The sequence below is a fragment of the Ixodes scapularis genome, unplaced genomic scaffold (genome assembly GCF_016920785.2).
Source record: "Ixodes scapularis isolate PalLabHiFi unplaced genomic scaffold, ASM1692078v2 ptg001152l_1__unscaffolded, whole genome shotgun sequence".
In the NCBI taxonomy this organism is placed as follows: Eukaryota; Metazoa; Arthropoda; class Arachnida; order Ixodida; family Ixodidae; genus Ixodes; species Ixodes scapularis.
In genome coordinates, this window is record NW_024610105.1 from 1,319,950 (window position 1) to 1,340,096 (window position 20,147).

The 20,147-nt window shown below is 45.3% G+C and overlaps 1 protein-coding gene across 1 annotated transcript; it reads left to right on the plus strand.

Moving 5' to 3' along the window:
* Positions 1–591: 591 nt before the first annotated feature.
* Positions 592–15,262, plus strand: LOC121834403 (the record flags this gene model as incomplete). The annotated part of the gene is made up of 4 exons (XM_042288094.1): positions 592–702; positions 1,888–2,042; positions 12,559–12,632; positions 15,185–15,262. Coding segments are annotated over exons 1-4 (418 nt in total), but the record flags the coding sequence as incomplete, so codon positions are not given.
* Positions 15,263–20,147: the final 4,885 nt, after the last annotated feature.

The following is a 20,147-nucleotide window of genomic DNA, read 5'->3' on the forward strand; positions in this document are numbered from 1 at the left end:
AACATTTGTTATGGGGAATTAGAGACTGGAACTTAGAGAATACCAAGAAATGCCGCCAAGCCAGGAGCATTGGCTGACCACCACATCGACTTTGTAACCCAACTCCATGGGTTTGTCAACAGGTAACTAACTACGATGGTCCTGGCAACGTTTTCTTCACTTACCAATTCATTTAAGGAAAAAGCTTGTCCATCAAATATTAAGTCATTTGCTGACGAAGAAGGAGACAAACATCAGAGTTGTAATCCTCGAGGTGCGTGAGGCCCAAGTTTATGGCTTCCATGCGGGTCGTTCTACAGGCGACGTGTTTTTTTTTTTCTTTTTTTTTTGTTTTGTTTATAGCGATATCGTTCATACAGACATAGGGGAACAGCTTTCAGAGTAATGTTATCAAAATTAATGATATGCCTGGTTGCTGTCATTTTAATATATCGAGTTGTTTTCATTGCGACCGTGAAAGCAGGACGAGAAACTCCAGGTGCGCATCAAAAAGAATTAAATTGCAAGTTCCCTTTAGACATCAGCTATAAAAAGTGCACCATCGCTGCCCCTTAGCGTCATACAGTCCGTACTGCTTTAACGGGTTTTATGATGTCGCCTGTCCTTATGGTTGCCGCTTTCCAGATTCTTCTGAGATGTAGCGCAACACCGCATTACCCGGAGCTTAATCCTAAGCTCCAAATTTACCAAGACGCATCTAAGGTATGTGTACGTACATACAGTTTCGAGCGGGTTAATAGGAAATCAACTGAAGTGAATATTCATAAAAATAGTTGTAATGAAACTTACTTTGCCCATGAGCACATAGTAACCTGTTGCACAAAGCGTACTGCTAAATTGACGTTTTAAATTGAATTAAGTCATCCTTATTAAAACAAAAATGTTTTAGCAGTTTCGGGTGTTGTGGGATGATTTAGAAGTCGACAACTAAAAGTATATCTTTTTAATAAATATGGAGGGTGCTTGATTTCAATTCGATCTTATTATCGATATTTATTAAAACTTCGTTTCCTATTAAAATTAAATTCAATTTGTATTACAGAACATCTGTGAAAGGTACACTAATGCTGTTTCTGTAGATAAGTCATGTTGCCAAAGGCACATAATATAGAAGTCTAATTCTCAGGAGAAAGGGGAATAATTAAATGAACGATCTCAATTAACTTCTAAATGAGCGAAACTAAACATATGGTTACAATTAGAAACTTGCGGAGCGCCTTCTAAAACCACCAAATTATTCAATGCTATAACGATTTGAGGCACGTAGAAATCGGGGGGGGGGGGGGGGGGGACCAAACAGGTGCAATGCTAGCCACGGTAAAACGCAGAGAATAATCTGAACATCCGCGTTTTCCCTGCGCTAGATTGGCGCCTGTTGCGCGAAAGGTGACTTTGGTGCACCCACGCGCTTCCCACGTACTTTATGCCGTTCTAAAGTTTGATTTAAGGATTTTAAAGGACGCTTAGCAGGTTTTTAATGAAATCCGTATGTTCATTTCCCCCAATTCAGAATTTAATTAAGACATTTTATATAGGTATTCGACTTGTAGTGAGGATTGGCCCTCTATATTATGTCCCCATGGTGGTGTAACTCTCGTGCATAAACCGCAATAATGCACCTTTCAGGAATTGTTCTTTTTTGTAGTAGTAGTAGACAGAAGTATATATAATAGTACTAAATCTGCTCGGATTGAGAATAAAAGAGCCTGCATAATCACGTGTATTCGGCGTAAGCTTTTCCGATCTTGTCATGTACCGCTTCTTTTCTGAGTTTTAGCCGAACAAAGCAGTGTTCTATTGTGTCCTAACCAGCGTAGACCAGGGAAGTTATTTCTTCCGACCAGTAAACCACAGGTTCGTTGTTCAAACGGCCACCTACGCGTGCAGGGGTTCCCGCTCGCCCAGACCTGGTACATGCTGTACAGAAACTATGAGAAGGACCCGGCATTTGGAACATCCAAGTGTTTAAGGCATAGTCATTTGAAGTCGGAAAAGGATGGACAATATCAAACCTTGGCTCAGTACGGAGAAAACCAGTCGGCGTAAGTCACACCTGTGTTGCGTTGATCTCTCTACCTTGCCAATAGGTAGCACACTGTGCATGACGCGCTCCTTGCAGGTAGTCAGTTTGTTTTGACACTAGGAAATAAACTTAGTTTGCTGCAGAGAAAAGTAAAAGGTAACGTGCTTTATTTACTTTCTGTCTGATTTACGAGTTACGGTTCCTCGTTTAATATTTCGAGACATCTAAACCACAGCAACTTTTTCTTTGCCTCAACTCGCGCTGTGGCTTATAAGCCTTAAATGAGCAGTTCGTAGGGAGCGAACAACGTATACCCAGCCTTATTGCTTACGTCATCGGACCTCATTTCTACCCAGGCAGCACCGAGTTCTGGGCCAAAACTTGGCTTGCGTCTGGCAGTTTAGGGCATTAAAAAGCCCGAAGAAGCCAAAGTAGTGCCAAACCTGACCTCCCTTGGCAACAGTCTGGGTATCTTGGCCCTAATTCGCCAAACAAGTGCCAAACTTAGGCTTCGCTGCCGGGTAGTTCGGTTATTATCTGGCATCTTCGGGCCTAAATCGCCTAACAAATGACAGATTTAGGCTTACTGCCCGTTAGTTCGGCAGATCTTTGGCATTTTTGGGCCAAAATCGCCAAACTAATGCCAAAGTTAGGCTTCACTTTTTGATAGTTCGGCTATCACCTGGCACATTCGGGCCAAAATCGCCACAGATGTGCCAGAGTTAGGCTTACTACCTTGTAGTTCGGCAGAGCTTTGGCATTTTTGGGCCAAAATCGCCGAACTAATGCCAAAGTTAGGCTTCACTTTTTGACAGTTCGGCTGTCACCAGGCACATTCGGGCCAAAATCGCCACAGATGTGCCAGAGTTAGGCTTACTACCTTGTAGTTCGGCAGAGCTTTGGCATTTTCGGGCCAAAATCGTCAAGCTAATGCCAAAGTTAGGCTTCACTTTTTGACAGTTCGGCTGTCACCTAGCACATTCGGGCCAAAATCGCCACAAATGTGCCAGAGTTAGGCTTACTACCTCGTAGTTCGGTTGAGATCTGGCATCTTTGGGCCGAAGTCGCCAAGCGAGTGCCCAAGTTAGGCTTCGCTTCCCGATAGTTTGGCTGTGATCTGGCAGCGACGGGCCAAAGGTGCCAAACAAGTGCCAGAACTAGGCTTACTGCCTTGGAGTTCGGCTGATGAGGTATTTGATGTACGCGGGTGGTCTTCATCTTAATTAAATAGAAATCAAGTTTTATTCGGCTGGCAACTTTATCTTATTTTGATTGTCTCTTGATTTCTGCAGTCCAAAGGTTGGCTGAATGTTTTGACGCGGCTGGAGCAGGCTTTGCAAACGCAAATTGTGCCAGATGTTTTACTCGCGCGTAGGTACACAAGCCAATATCGGGACGCGCCGTGAGACTGGTTCGACATTATGGCGCGTTCACACCGGCGACGCGATCTAGTCGCGCCATAACTTTCATCGCAAAAGCGACCATCGCGGGCAAAAAGTGACGGGTTTTGAGCAGTCGCTTGCTGACCCGACGTTTTGCGATGCACTCTAGTCGCGGAGAGGCCGAGCCAACCAACGGCGTTCGGAGCGAGAGTTTTTGAGACGCGACTCGCCAACGAAGGCATTGGACTCGCTCATCGCGCACGCCAAATTGACCAACTAATTACTTTTTTTTTTCTTTTGCGATGCGATTTAGTTGGATCGCGCGACTGCTATCCCCGGTGTGAATCCGCCTTTACAGAAAGCGCTGCCGTTGAGCTAACACTGCGCAAGACGGATGTGTGCACGTCTCAACAAGATATATCATTATTAAGGGGTGTCCAAACAGGACACTACAAAACGCACGACTCCTACAAATCGTGAAAATTGAAGCGGACGCGCCCGCTTCAAGCCCGCTTCAATTTTCACGATTTGTCGGAGTTGTGTCCTGTTTGGACACCCCTTTAGGCGGCGCATTGCAAAAGCGAGCGTGGCTCTGTGCGTGTCTTGCATCGTGATTGAGCACTGTCAAATCCTAGCGATAACAAAGTACGGAAACGACCGTGGCTCTATGGCGCGGTTCCCGCATCACACTTGGGGGATGAAAATGAAATCCCGGAAATTGTACTATTTTAGCGTGTTGATACTTTTTAAACATTAAAAAGTGGAGACACAAAAGGGACGATAAAGACAGGACAATCTTTGAACTTTAAAGGGGCAGTCAAGTGGTTTTTGAGTTCGTGTTTTGATAACGACAGCTGAATTTAGACGCCTTAAGTATCCCTAAAAACCAAAAAGTATAGTCATACGGTGAATATTTCTTTAATAAAAATGTAATTGAAGGCCGCCAAACCTCGGATCCATCCGAAAACGAAACCACTCTCATTGGTCGTCGCACGCTTATCAAAAGGATCTCGGGCCAATGGCGTTGGACGACGTTCCGTCGCGCAGTGATCCCGAGGTAGCCGCATCGGCGGAACCTCTTTGTCATTCGAGCTTCGAGTTTCGATCATGGCGGAGTTCTCTACGCTCGAGGACCTGACGCCGTTAGAGGTTGAAGTTCTTCTTCGGACAGCCGACCTGGGGATGATTTCCTATGACGCCACTCCGACGTGCGATGTGGACGATAGCAGCGCTTCGGAGTCATGTTCGGGTTCCGAGGACGACGAAACGCAGACCTTTTCGGGCGTTCTTCGATTTGCGGTTGGGGCAAGTCGTAACCAAACCAACGTTTGACATCGCAGCGTTACCTCTGGTGCGTGATGTCAAACGATGTCGCCACGTTGACTTTCGCCTCGGGAGAACGGGGGGAAGGCTGGTTCAGACATGTGCAACGAGCGCGTACCTACGACTGCGTCCGTTGCAACCGGAGCGACCGGAACGGCCGCACTGCGCCGCGCGTACCCACACCTGTAACCACTACAACAAGCGCAGCGGGTCGTCAGCACGGCGACCGCTTCTGTACGCCGCCGTCAGCTGTGTCAGCGGCCCCTCTAAAAAAGGGGACGCACTGCTACTCAATGCCGTAACAGAATATAGACGGACAGTTTTCTAGTCTAAAGCTTTATTATTTTTTCTTGATAGGCTTGCAGGGTACAGCGAATGAAAAAAATAAAATAAAAAGTGCAGCGCCGTCCTGGACGATCACGACTCTAATACACGACATTGCAATAGTACAAACATCGCCACACGCCTTTTCTACGATTATAAAAGACAATGTAATCTTAGCAGGGATATAGCAACGTAGAAATATGATTTCGTGATCAGATAGACGTTGCGAGCGTTCAGGATTGCTAACCCTAATCACTTTTCTCCGGTGATGAAAACGCGTGAAAATTCGTATCCTTTATACGGTACGCGCCAGTAATACCTTTAACTTGAGCACACGCATGAAATGCGCCAAATCAGAAATCCGGGCGATGTTTGAGGACACAAATGCTTAGAAAGCACCACTGTAGTCGAAGTAAACAAACACGACGGCACGGGCGTTTCTGCTATCTTGAGAGTGCCGCCACGACATCGCCGCACGAGTAGGTGGATGTTCCCTTCTAGTACGTGCTGGGTTATCATAGCGAAACACGACGAAAATTCACAGTCAAGGATAGCGCTTTTACGCGGAACGATGAGCTTTCACCAGGCCGTCCATTCCGACGATCACCACCGACGCCACGTTTGTGGATAGAAGGAGCCGGCTGGCCCGCGACCGGCACGACCGGCCTGCTACGCGCGGAGATACGTGCGCTTCCGCGCATCCCTGGGCAACGGGAAATTCACCCCCCGCGGAGGAAGGCAAATAGAAAACGTAGTCCCTTGTTTGTGAAACGATAATTGCGCTATCGCGTATTCTAAACTAGAAATATTTTACGTCTTGTGAAATTATCATGCACAACATATTTAAATGAACTGAAAATTGTTTTTTTAGCGAAACTTTAAAAAGACCGCCAAAATTTTCAAACATACGATAATTTCATTGGTCCTCGCAAGTACAGAAAAGAGTCCGCACGTATTTTATTCCTGCGTGATTAATAGGCGTTTCTGCCTTCTAAAACTGAAGATACTCATTCACTGACACTTCCTTAACACCATCGCACCAAAAAGTAGCTTCTCCAAAAACCGCTTGAGTGTCCCTTTAAAGGCCGCTGTACAAACGGGACGTTCTGCAAAGAAGAACCTTCTCTCCCGAAGCCAAGGGACGGGGAGGGAAAGGTCAAGCGTTGGATGAAAAGAGGTTTAGAGAATGGGATTAGCCTCGGGGCGAGCCATCCTCTCGAGAGGGAGTGGGGACGGAACAAAGCTGCCGTGGGGTTCCGGCTAAAAGGTGGAAGAAAGTTAAGCTTGTCAAACGGCGACCTCGGATCCGAGGACGGGCACGCCAGAGAATTTGAAAATAGCTGCTTGATTAGCCGGACGACCCAGTGCGGTCTACTGGTTCTAGAAGGTGACTCGGAAGAAGAAAACTCGTTTTGGTCGAAAACTCTAAAAGCATTCTGGACGTGAACTCTTGCCACAAATTAAAATAACACATGCATGAAAAACTGCGAAGGCACCTAAGCTTTCGCCTATGATATGGGAATGCATGAGCATTACAGGCAGAGTTATGTTGGCGCAACTTGCAATAAAGAAAGAAAAAAAAAGTTATGTTGGCGCAACGGATAGCGCGCTAGTTTCACGATCAAGAGGGCCTAGCTTCGAAACCGGGCAGGGGATGGTTTTTTTTCTCGTGTTATTTTTTTTTCGTTTTTTTTTTTTGTTTGGTCACGTGGCGAGAAAAATCACATGAACAGAATTTTTTTTGGCCAAGTCACCAGAGATTTTTTTTTCTAATTTATCCTTTTCTTCAGTCTTTCTTTCTTTCTTTCTTTTTTTTTCCTTTTTTGCGGTTTACGCTTCCTATCGCAAAACTCTTTGCACCTATTTCGCGTTACATTGGCGTTAGCCAGATCATTTTATTTATGGCAGGGAATTCTGCCGTACGTATCTTATGTTACTATTACCAACCCTGGATTTCGTCCGGCAACCAGTTTGGGAATGACGACGCCAAATTTCTGTTATAATTTCTTTGAGGTCTAAGGCCTCGTTATCCGTCGGTCTCTAAGATTGGCTCTTCAAGTATCTTTTGGGAAAGAGTTGACGACAGGCATTTTTAAGGAGCACGTGTGTCGACCAGAGTGAACATTGCTGAAGCGCCTCTAGTGTGATTTTGGCCGTAAATAACTGGAGGCCCCGGGCAAACCAACCCAATGGAGAAAAGTATCTACCTTTCTGGTTTCATAGCGAGCTATGAAAGTCAAAGGGACGAATCGCAGCCGAGTCAAACTACCGGCTTGCAAACGCAATCGTGTTAATAATAGCGCAAAGGAGTTTGTATGACTCTCTCTGGCGGTGCGCAGAGGGTAAAGGCACGGAGGTAATATATGCTTTTGCCCAGTCACCTCGCGAACGGTTGGGTATTGGCTGCAGAGATCCATTTCGCGTTGTTTTATTACGGGATTATATCTTGATTTCTTTGTTCCTAGTTTCACAGACAGAACGAAATCGCTTTTCTCGTGTGGTGTCACGGCGGGAAGACAGAAATCAATCAGAGTACCGAAATTCGACGCTTGTGCTCGTTCTATAGCGCTTCTAAACACCGCGCAATCACGGCTGTGTATCGTCAACATTGCATAAACTGCCGTTACTTGTACTCGTATTGCATCGTGAGGGAACGACTATGACTGGGTAAACAGAAGTAGGGAGAATGAATGCGTGTGATTTGTTGAAGTTCGAATCAACAAATCGAGCTTCAACGAATGCGATAGTATTGCATTCACTCAACCAGCTATATGAGTTTTCAGATCCTTCCAAGTATGCGATTCGTGTTCTGCCAGTGGTACCTCAGTTAGATTAAAAAGCAAAAGCCACGTTAAAAAAAAAAAAAAAAATTACGGTGACTCGAGTTGCTCCTGCGCCGAATCATGTTTCACGTAAGCGTAATTTTGGGTTCGATGCACGGCGAGGGGTCTTCAATTATAAAAAAAATATTTTGATTACGATTATTTGCGGCGCTAAAAATTTGAAAGCCAAGCAGTGAAGACGATGGTGTTCTTATAAATATTATATACATTTTATTTTACACTGTTTGAATACGCTGCCGTCGTTATGTCCTTGAATTATTGGCTAGCTTGTGGCGGACAGGGAAGTCTTGCAGGACCATATGATAGGACCTACACTAAACCTGCCGCGCTTCGAAAAATGTTAGTCCAATGCATACCAGCTTGTTCAAGGCGGGCGAAGCGTTACGCATCCGGCAAAGCGCATTAAATCGCTGCCCGCGACGTTTTTTTTTTTTTTTATTTATTTATTTATTTATTTTTTTGTGCAGCGAGATAATCTTTAGTCAAGCAGCACGCCCCCTCTACGGCGGGTTATGCCGGATTAACGGAGGCGTCTCCTAATCCATTCTCCGTGTTGGCCCCTCGGGGGAGGGCGGTGAAGGGAGGAAAGGAGGGCAGGAGAGGAGGAAACGCAAAAAAAGTGGAAAGAGCGAACTTTATTTTCGGCTTCAACCTCGAAACCCGCCCGCTCCGTGGGAGTACCGGAAAGAGAAATCTTGGCGGAAGGAGAGGAAGCGAAGGAAGTGTACGCGATCCCCCTGTCCTGCGGGACCAGGTACATCGGGCAAACGGGGCGATGCCTCAACGACCGACTCCGAGAACATCAAATGGACGCCGAAAGAGCTGCTTCGGAGTCCAAGCACCCGATCGTCATTCACGGGAGAAAATGTCCCGGTTGCGCTCCTAATTTATGTAATAACAAAAACGGCTTGACATAACAAAAATAACAATTTAATTAAACGTTTCGCCTCCAATGCGGGAGGCATCTTCAGTAGAGCACAGAGCGAGTGAGAGTCGCACAAGAAAGTTCGGTTATTTAGGCATAAAGTTTGTGTAGACGTCCGGCAGGGGGCCACGGTTCTTGTTTACCAGCGATGAATCACTTCCGCGTTTGTCGTTCTGGATGAACCAAGATTCCAGCAGCTTCCTCGGTTCCCACCTTTTATCCCCCTCCAAGGTCGATGCCTTGTCAATGTCAAATTGGTGTCCTGACGTCCATGCGGGTCGACGAGTTCGGACTTGAAGCCGAACGCTGACAGGCTAGGCAAGGCGACAAGGTCACCGGCAGAAGCGGCCTTTCCTTTTATGCGTTGTTGATGCCCCTTCGACCTCGCCTTTTGCAAATCCTCCCCACCTGGTTTTGCGTCTTCGTGTGGCTGTCAGCGAGCTCGACAGCCGCTTTAAGCAAATCAAAAGGATGAAGCGAAACGCGTGACTCAGCGTGACCTCTCTACATAGGACGCGTAGGACAAAAACGTTTGGACGAAAATTTGTCACGTGACTTTCTCTGTCACGCTGATGGGATCTCTGGGGCTGTCGTTTTCGCCGTTTGCCTAGTTATAGAAATAAGCAGGCCACGTAGGTCCGGTTTTCGAACTGGGCTCTTCAGTGTTCTGTTGCTTTCGTGCGTTGCAGACGCGGCCGTGTTTTTTCGTCGTAAACGGTCGGAATACGTCCATGCCAATTTTTCGGTAACAGTCATTTTTTGCACCGGAGTTCGTGGAATACTTGTGATGTGTTTGTTGGACACGCTTCGACAAAAACTGCTCTTCGCCGACGACGAGACGTCAGTTGAATGTGCGCAACCTTCTTCCTCGAATGTGTTTGTGGGGTGCCTGAGTTGGATTATGCATCTATCAAGGATTACATGATATCGCTCTTTTATTAGTAAGTGCACTGCAAGCATGATTCTGATAGTCGTCATGCTTTCCTTTCATTCTCGGCGGTTTTACGTGTGATGAGTTTTGCTTGGCATGAGGACAGTGTTAATTGTGTTTTATAATTTGCTTTTCGTTTTACAGAGAAGTGTGACCTTGTAAATATGTTGAGAATACACTGTGTGTAATGATAGTTGTTTAATAAACTTCTGGGAGCGATCGAAAAAATTTGTTTGTCCGTATAAGTGATTGGATATGCAACAAATGACATGCAACGTACACATACTTGCACGACGTTCCGCCAATACGAAGCAGACGCATCGTAGAGTTTTCGCACAATATTACGTGAACGCTAGGCCGGGGCGAAACAGCTGTACGGCAATACCTGCCGGGTATCAAACGGTGGTGCAAAACTGGACAGTTGAGCGATATTGGAACCGACTTTCGGCCGGCACTGGCACGATACTGCAAAGTATTGCCGTGCTGCTTGGGAACGGACGTGATGACATCTTACTATCGTGCTTCCAACGCTTATTTATTTTATTTCTCTTCTGGGACGCGTAAAAGAGCACTTCTGTGACACACCAGAGATATTCGAAACTTGGGCTGGCCTCTCGACTTTCTTTGCCACTTTTAGCACTTACTTGGCACTTCAGTGGGTAGCCAGGAAAGAGCCAAACTTCGGCATGCCCCGAATCGACAAATTAAGATTTACTGCGGCAGTTATGGCTCAAGTCTGGCACTTACTTTGGCACAACTGTGGCGGAACAGAGAAAAGCCAAACTCGGCGAGGCTGAAATACCGAAATTAGGCGTTGCTTTGGTAGTTATGGCTCAAGTATGGCACACTTCGGCACTCCTGTGGCATATCAGAGAAACGCCAAATTTTGGCGTGTCCGAAATACCCAAATTAGGCGTTGCTCTGGCAGTTATGGCTGAATTATTGCATCAACTTTGGCGCTCCTCTGGCGGACCAGAGAAACGCCAAACCTTAGCACGTCCCAAATACCGAAATGAGGCGTTGCTTTGGCAGCTATGGCTGAAGTATGGCACCAACTTTGGCGCTCCTCTGGCGGACCAGAGAAACGCCAAACCTTGGCACGTCCCAAATACCGAAATTAGGCGTTGCTCTGGCAGTTATGGCTGAAGTATGGCACCAACTTTGGCGCTCCTCTGGCGGACCAGAGAAACGCCAAACCTTGGCATGCCCCGAATTCCCAGTTTAGGTTTTACTATGGCAGTTATGGCTCAAATCTGGCACCAACTTTAGCGCTCCTCTGGCGGACCAGAGCAACGCCACACTTTGGCATGTCCAAAATACCCAAATTGGGCATCGCTCTGGCAGTTATAGCTCTAGTATTGCACTACTTCGGCAATCCTGTGGCGGACCCGAGAAAAGCCAAACTTTGGCACGTCCCAAATACCGAAATTAGGCGTTGCTCTGGCAGTTATGGCTGAAGTATGGCACCAACTTTGGCGCTCCTCTGGCGGACCAGAGAAACGCCAAACCTTGGCACGTCCCAAATACCGAAATTAGGCGTTGCTCTGGCAGTTATGGCTGAAGTATGGCACCAACTTTGGCGCTCCTCTGGCAGACCAGAGAAATGCCAAACCTCGGCACGCCCCGAATTCCCAGATTAGGATTTACTATGGCAGTTATGGCTCAAGTTCGGCTCCAACTTTGGCACTCCTCTGGCGTACCTGAGAAGAGCCAAACTTTGGCATGCCATAGGATCGCCCAACTAAGGCTATAGTTAGGCACCGTACTTTGGCACTGATGAATGCCATGGTGCAAAAACCTAACTGCGCCAAAGTTGGGCCCTTATGTTTGCCAGACCTTTGCCCAAGTTGGGCATTCCTCTGGCGTGCTACCTGGGTATGTAAATGTGTCTCTTCGCCTGCGACCGGAAGAAGAAGAAAAAAAGGGTGTCGTCGATGTTTTGTCCCCTTTTAAAACGTGCGCCTATCTTTCTTATCAAGCTTCACTCCAGCATACTAAGGGTAGTCCGCACTTAAAAGTGAGGGTTGCTACCATCTTCTGAACAAAATCCATTCCAATTCCCACTATTTACAGTAGGGATTGACGTACGCCAATGAAACCCTGTCTTTCCAACATTTTGCTGACTCGCGAGAGCAATGCAAGTTATTTTTGTGTGTTTAGCTATCACGGTATTTTTGAAAAATAGTATGCGCACCCAAAACCCAAAAGGCGATTATTGAGCGCTAGCGCAATGGCGATGACGCTCTTTGCTTGGGTAGGAAAAGCGTTCGGGTGCAACAGCCTTTTTTTTTTTTTTTTTGCTATTCTGTCTCTAAACAAACAAAATCAGAAGCTTGTAACCGATTAAGGAATACCCTTTTCAACTAATATTTCACTTGATATGAAGCAACTTACTGGTTAATCAAAGTTGTATTTTGTGATCATGAACCAATACTGAAATTCAGCTGACGTCAGTATTGCTGCCGTTTTTACTTCCACGCTGACACAATTAACGCAACTACAAATTTTGCCAGGAATGTTAAATAAACAATTCCCACCAAGGCATTATTACGAATAAATATGAAAATGTTTATTTTAGCCGCTGAATAAAGTAAAAATAATGAATGAAAAGTAAAAAGCATATAACTTTAATTACGCCGATATCATGAATACGCCCCTTGACATAGGCAAATTTTAAAAGCGAAAGGCGTTATCTTTGTTTGATAAACGCTGACGTTTGTAAAAACTACAACTTTCCTTTTTCACTCTACGGACGAATATCATCTCATTATTACATTCATAATTTATAATACCTGGCTTTTTTGCAGTAAGGCACGGACAACGCTAGAGTCCACTGAAGGATATACAGCCAAAAATCAGATAAACATTCATCCCGAAGGCCGTGAGTATATTTTTGCCGATTATGAACCTCTAGGTTGCTCTTGAATAAAACCAAGTAGATTATAGTTATTCTAATGTGCCCGCAAGGTTCAGATAGTGCTAGTGTCTACGCGACTTAAAGTTGAAAACTTGAAGCACATAACAAATATGGTGTTCCTGTGTATTCCTATACTATAGACGATTGCAAGCAAGGTCATTGGCCGCCTCCATGTGTCTCCGCGTGCGGACAAGCCGGCGAAATTTCAAGCTTGCCAAAGCTATGCTTAGGAGCAAGCTTCGCGTGCTTGCACTCATGGGGCACCAGGCGGTGCGCCGTGCTTGCAATTGTGTATACTCGGTTTCACTTTAAATAGAAACTTAAAAGTCCTTGAAAAAAAAAAAAAAAAAGAGCTAGAGGTGAGTTCTAGAGTATTTTTATCCCGAGAATCCGGATATCATGCTCGTTTTCCGCGAAGATACAAACTAATCGCGAGAAAGCACGAGAAACCTCCGTCGCTACGTCATACCCAAATCTTTCGGCCGCCAAGCGCGTGTCACTCGTGTGGGCGGCGCGTAAAATTGCAAGCTTGCCAGGCATATTCCCCGCACTCGCACCAGTCGTCGCATCTTCTTCGGTCCTTTTAAGAATATAGCAAAAGTGTTCGTGCATACATTTTATAGGCGCTGAATATGCGCGAGAGCGGAGATTGCAAAAGCTCGGAATAGGACGTCCCGCTCTTAAAAAGGAGCGTGACTTCAGCGCTTCTTTGAAAATGAATTCCTGCAACCTCCGTGCACAAAACTGAAAAAAAAAATCAATATTCGTGATCTTGGAGGCCACATAAAGACGATTTAAGTGTTTCTACTCAAATTCATAAGCGCTTCGGCTTCCCTCTCAACTCCAACGACAGCCGACGCTTAGATCCGATGAAGCCAAGGTAGAAGCGCCAAAAGGACATCGTTGTGCTATTTGTGCCCCTGTGATTGGTTAATCTCATTATAGCAACCCTACGAAAACAGTAAAAGCCGTGATTATACACTTTTGGCACATCTTGATCAGCTCCCTTGAACCGTAAGGTCGGCTGCCTTCGGACTTTTAAAGTTAAACATTGAATTCGGTGAACACAGCGCCAAACTGCTACGTCCACTAAGCGATCGTCGTTTTTTTTTTTCTGAAATTTTCTTCTTTTTGGAATGGGAACGTTGTCGTCGAGAGTTTTACAGGGTGGAATATTTTCGTTGGGCGCACTCACCTAAGCGGTAGAGTCTGGTCTCAACCAACGCATAAAATTTAAAAAAAAGTCGTTTTTTTGCATTAAGAGTGTAGCGCAATGTACCCGTACGAAGAGCAGGTCAACCAAAAGGCGTCCGCTTGTACATGTTACTCAAGGCGCACAAAAATGAAAAGTGTTTTGTCACCTTTCAGTCGAAGTACCACACTTTTGGGTGACACTCTTTTGAATGGGGTCTCGGCCATTAGTCCTTCGTTGGTATTAGCGCGTCTGTTAGTATTTAATGTGCAGAAACTACGTAACATTTGAAGTAAATGCGAGACAGTCATTGCGGCTGCATGAGTACTGCATACACCGCGCAAGGAGCATCCGAAATTGCTTGCTTTGATAGGAGGATAGGAAGTTGTACAGTCAAAGACACAGTGCCTGCCAACTATTTAACCTACAATAGCATTACCGGGAATCGGTCTTAATCTGGTTCCTGTCTGCTTTTCATTTGCCACACCATACTAGAGTTAGCTGAACATCTAGCATACATTAAAATAAGTGATTTTCTTCGCGCGTGCCTGAATAATGCTTGTATTTACTAGAAAATCCACCATACTTGGTGCATTTTGTTTCAGGGTGAGTGTGTTGCTTTCGGCCCGCCTAATATGTATGCTGCTTTTTGTTTAATCTATACAGATAGTGCGATTAGAAAAAAAGCCGTAAAATCTACATGTATGCGGTTTGTGTATGCGAACTATCCGGCCAAGGGGACATAGTATATGGGACAAATCATAACGATCGGTCGGGTAATTAAGTATTTTAATTAACATTTTGATTAGTAATAATAGACATATGGTTCCAGTTAGAAACTTGCTGAGCGTCATCCAAAACCAATAAATCAATGCATTTTAGATATAGTTTGAGCGCACGGGGAGCTCAGTAGTGAACTACGTCTACCACTCGTGAGGCAGCTACAAAGTTGGGCTATGATAAGAGACGAATAAGCCTTGTGCCTGCTCCACGAGCGGTAACTTTAGTGTGCTACTGTGCTTCTCATGCGCTCAAAGTTTTTTTCTGAAAACTGATTTTCTGTTTTTCGATGACGCTCAGCGAATTTCTAATTGAAACCTTATGTCCATTTTTACTCATCAAAAAGTTTATTCACATTTCTTGTTAATTAGCCGACCGATCGTTAGGATTAGCCCCTATACTATGTACCTTTGGCAGTATAACTCATACGCACAAACCGCATAAGTGTAGCTTTCACGGCTTTCTTAAAAGAAATACGTTGATCTAAAAACAAAATTGTATGTGGTGAATATCAAATAAGCTCTTCTCAACCCGTATTTTTCAGGAAATATCACGCTTTCTTATTACATCTCTTTCCTGGATGTGAAAAAATGCGCTGTCAGCAGGAACATCTACGTCAATGGTACGAACTTTTTGACGTATGGGTGTGCATTCAGTATCTGCGCTGCATGGAATATTGGAAGCAATCTTTCTATACAGAAATATAGTTTTAATCCGACATATTACCTTAAATTATATCTTGAAAAGTTCACTATTTCTGTCTCTGCACGTGAGTTATACGGCCAGGGGCTCATTCATTTTATGGGGGAGGGGGTTGCTAAGTGTCACATTAAATGTGATAATTAATAATTTTTGTTAATTCACAATTTTAATTTGCGAAATTGACCTCATGGGTTTAATTAGAACCTTGGTGAGCATCATCGCAAATCACTAAATCATCAAATTTAAGAAAGATGCGCGGAGGTGCGTTAAGCTTACAACTCATACAACGTACGCAAGGCTGGCGGTGCAGAAACGCGGATGATAGTATATTATGCGTGTAGTTTGCACCACCAGACTTTTACAGGTTGCACGATAGGTAATTACTTAGGTACACATCCGCGCATTTTCTCTGCAGCGACCCATTAGTAAATTTGGTTTACTGGTATTGGTGAGTCCCAGGAAATTTCTGATTGGAACCATGGGTTTAGTTTTAATAATTACGCCATTTAACAAATGTTAGTTAATTATTCAATTTGTAATGATCAGCACTTATATTGTATACCATAGGCCGTATGACTCACCTAGACAAACCGATTTGAGTACGTTTCACTACTTTTTTTTTATAAATCTGTTCGAAGTAAAATTAAACACTTTGTATATAAGCCCTTATGTGAGACGAGTTAGTGTCCAGGCCAGCTCAGTGAATTTGTCATGTTGAACGTCCAGGGCAACTCAACGACAGAAAAAAGGTACACTATATCACATAAACGGGAGTTGCATTTTAGAGCGCAGCACTTAGGGGCCCGTTCCCGGCTTGAGCGGCGTCGGCGTCGCCGTCGCCGTCGGCGTAACCAAGGTCATCCCAAGGTCACTTGACCCCCAAGGTCACCCCAAGGTCACGTGACCCCTCCCCCAGGGTCACGTAAGCCCTGGGGTCACGTGACCCCCGCTGACGTCATCAGTGACGTCACTGATGACGTCACCGGTATCCGCATCGTCATCGTCATCATCACTGATGACGTCATCAGTGACGTCACTGATGACGTCACCGGCATCCGCATCATCATCGACATCATCACTGATGACGTCATCAGTGACGTCACTGATGACGTCACCGGCATCCGCATCGTCATCGACATCATCACTGATGACGTCATCAGTGACGTCACTGATGACGTCACCGGCATCCGCATCGTCATCGTCATCATCACTGATGACGTCACCGGCATCCGCATCGTCATTGTCATCATCACTGATGAGGTCATCAGTGATGTCACTGATGACGTCATCGGTATCCGCATCGTCATCGTTACTGATGACGTCATCGGCATCCGCATCGTCATCGTTACTGATGACATCATCAGCATCGTCATCGTCACGTGACCCCTCTAGGTCACGTGACCCCCACCCAAGGTCACTTGACCCCCCCCCCCCAGTACCCTTCCCTCCTCCTCCTCAAGAGCTGCGCTCTAATTCGGCGTTACAGGGAGTTGTAAACGGCTTTCACTTTTTTTAATGAATATTTTATATGCATTTTAAAATCCGTGCGGAAAACAAGTGGCGCCGCGGCATTGTTCCCAAGGGACCACGCCGCGGCGCCCCTTGAAAGAGCCGATGTTCAGCAAGAGTATTGCGTAGGCAGAGAGCGAAACTTTGAAATATCTATTACACGAACTGCTGCGTTGGCAGGTGACCAAATCATTACAAAAATAGCCCTTCAGCTAAGTCTTCCTCGTTTTTAGTCGCTGCATGCCTGTAATAAAAAAAGGGGGCCACACAAAATTATTTCGTTTTTGCAACCGCGGCCGGAGGCCGAACGGGCCGTAGTAATCTCTTTAAACAGATGTCAGCTAAGATTAGCACACCGCAACACACCACGCATGGTGGTACAGTCCGCGCGTACCATTCTATACTATAGACCAGTGGTTCTGAAATAGGGGTCCGCGGACCCTCTGGGATCCGCGAAGGCATTCTAGGGGTCCGCGAAGCATCGCCTCATCAGTCAAGCTCGGCAGTAAAAGTCGTACTCTTTTCAGATTGAGAAGAAATATTCCAATTTTCGAGTTAGTTTTCTGGTGTGTATGTCAATGAAAGAAGTCTACTTCAAACTAGCCCCTAGTTATATTTATTTATTAAATATTTATCGACATTTACGTGTACATTTTCCCTCCTCTCATCATGGACGGCGTCCCCCATCTTCTCCGCCGATCCACAAGGGGTCCGCGAAACATCAATGGTTGAGAAACACTGCTATAGACGGCCATGGAAAGCACACAATCACTTCATGCACTTTTGAAAGCCAGGGAAACAGCAGCGACCATCGCTTTGCAGTTATGCCCACTCACTCCACTATGGAGCGAAACGTTATTTAAGAAAAGGGGGGCAAAAACTACTCCTCATATCAATTTCATTCGCGACTGTGACTGGTGAGTGTTGTCCATTAGTAATTCACAAATTTCTGGTTAAAAATAAATTACTACAATTGAATGACTAAGTTTTGCAATTTTGGAACAAATTCGAATTCTAATTTACCAATTCTACTCAAACGAATACTTTTTTTTTTATAATTTTGTAACACTGCCACCTGATTATGTAAAACCATTGAGATACAGAAATTCACTAAGCACCTAACTCCCTGCCCATCTGCGGACTCGTGGGTCTTAGAAAGCGTCAACCACAACCGTTTGCGCAGAACTGACCAACAGTCGGAGCCACAGCACGCACAGGGGAACATAAAAGGTGTTACATAAAAGTACAATGTCCACCATTTTTAGGATTGAGAGAAATGACAAACATTATAATTTCGATGTGCACATTGAATATTTTGCAGTGACGCATGTCTGACACCAAGCTGAACTTCTATTTCACAATTACAGCGATGACAAACACTGTTGCATCTACACTGTTGCACTGTTGCACAAACACTGTTGCACGTTTCATTCACGCTGTCGGTGAACCACATTTGCGAGGTTGTTGCGAACGTAATTGGATTAAAATTCCTTTTAGTTTCACGCACATCTGAAAATGGAACTGTGCGGCTCTGAAACGCAACCGTGAAAGCAGCATAACATCTACCCAACCACAAGCAAAAGAATTAAAATAAGTTTATTATTTTTGCAGTAATTATAAAATAACTGTCAAGTATCATACTGAGAACTTGTCTTCCTATTACACCGATTTAAAATAGGTGAATCGAAATCCCCAATATGTGGTGAAGGTAAGGTCCTGTACATCGAACAATACACGGTTTACACACAAGCCAGGGTGTTTGGCCACAGTGGGTGTGGGCAATGCTCGTGCGCAAAAACCAGATTCGCGTGAGGCAAAGCACCTGCGCATGCGCAGTGCCGAACAGCGCCAGCATCTGCGCATGCGCATTGTCGACAGCAGCGCGACCGTAGTGGCGTGACGTTACAGAGTTGAGTTGACCAATTTGTAGCACATCGTATACAAATCTCTCGGCGCCGTTGCAAAAACTTAACAACTTCACTTCGGTGCGGAAAAGTACTATTTTATTATATCATTTAATAGGATAACATGAAAAGGAAAGTAATTGCAATATAGTTGCATCATTTTGTCAAATTAGGGAACTTTTAAAGTGCCTCTTGTTAGCTAGTGATTCTAATTTTACGTGATTAACTGCTTTTGTAAAAAAAATTAGTTTCAAATGTAATCATTCTGCAGTGTATTTGTGACCCAGTTTACCACAGTATAGCAGTTTCCTTTTCATCGTACACACAGTCACATCATGGAAGGAGATTAAAGCTGACTTGGACGTAGTTCAACTACTCTACTCAAACTACTGTAGTTTAACTACTTTTCCGAGTAACTTGGTAACTTTCAATTACAACTTTATTTAAGTAATTAGTAGTTTAATTTAACTACATTTTTCAGGTAACTTCTACTCAAACTACTGTTGTCAACAACAGGAGCCGTCGGCACATGTGCGCGAGAACCGCGGAACGCATGCCGCAACCGATCCACGCGATGTGGTATCATCGGCGTGTGACGTCACTTAGATAGGCTGTGTGTGGACAACGAAAAAGAGGAGGTAGACTCGAGATGAACGAGATTCGGAAGGTAGGTACCCGTCTCGGTGACGAGCGGGTATCGTCGAAATAAACCGCTTGTTTTTTTAAGAAAATGAAGAACGAAACGTCTGTGTGACTTTGCCTCGGTGAAAGCGAATTATTGGAGAGAGCACGGCTTGACGAGAGACGTTTGGCGCCGTTTTTATTCGTTCACCGTGACCACGATCTCGCCTATTGCCTCGGTGAAAGCGAATTATTGGAGTAAGCACGGCCTGACGAGAGACGTTTGGCGCCGTTTTATTCGTTCACCGTGACCACGATCTCGCCTATTGCCTCGGTGAAAGCGAATTATTGGAGAGAGCACGGCCTGACGAGAGACGTTCGGCGCGGTTTTATTCGTTCACCGTGACCACGATCTCGCCTATTGCCTCGGTGAAAGCGAATTATTGGAGAGCACGGCCTGACGAGAGACGTTTGGCGCCGTTTTATTCGTTCACCGTGACCACGATCTCGCCTATTGCCTCGGTGAAAGCGAAATATTGGAGTAAGCACGGCCTGACGAGAGACGTTCGGCGCGGTTTTATTCGTTCACCGTGACCACGATCTCGCCTATTGCCTCGGTGAAAGCGAATTATTGGAGAGAGCACGGCCTGACGAGAGACGTTCGGCGCGGTTTTATTCGTTCACCGTGACCACGATCTCGCCTATTGCCTCGGTGAAAGCGAATTATTGGAGAGAGCACGGCCTGACGAGAGACGTTTGGCGCCGTTTTAT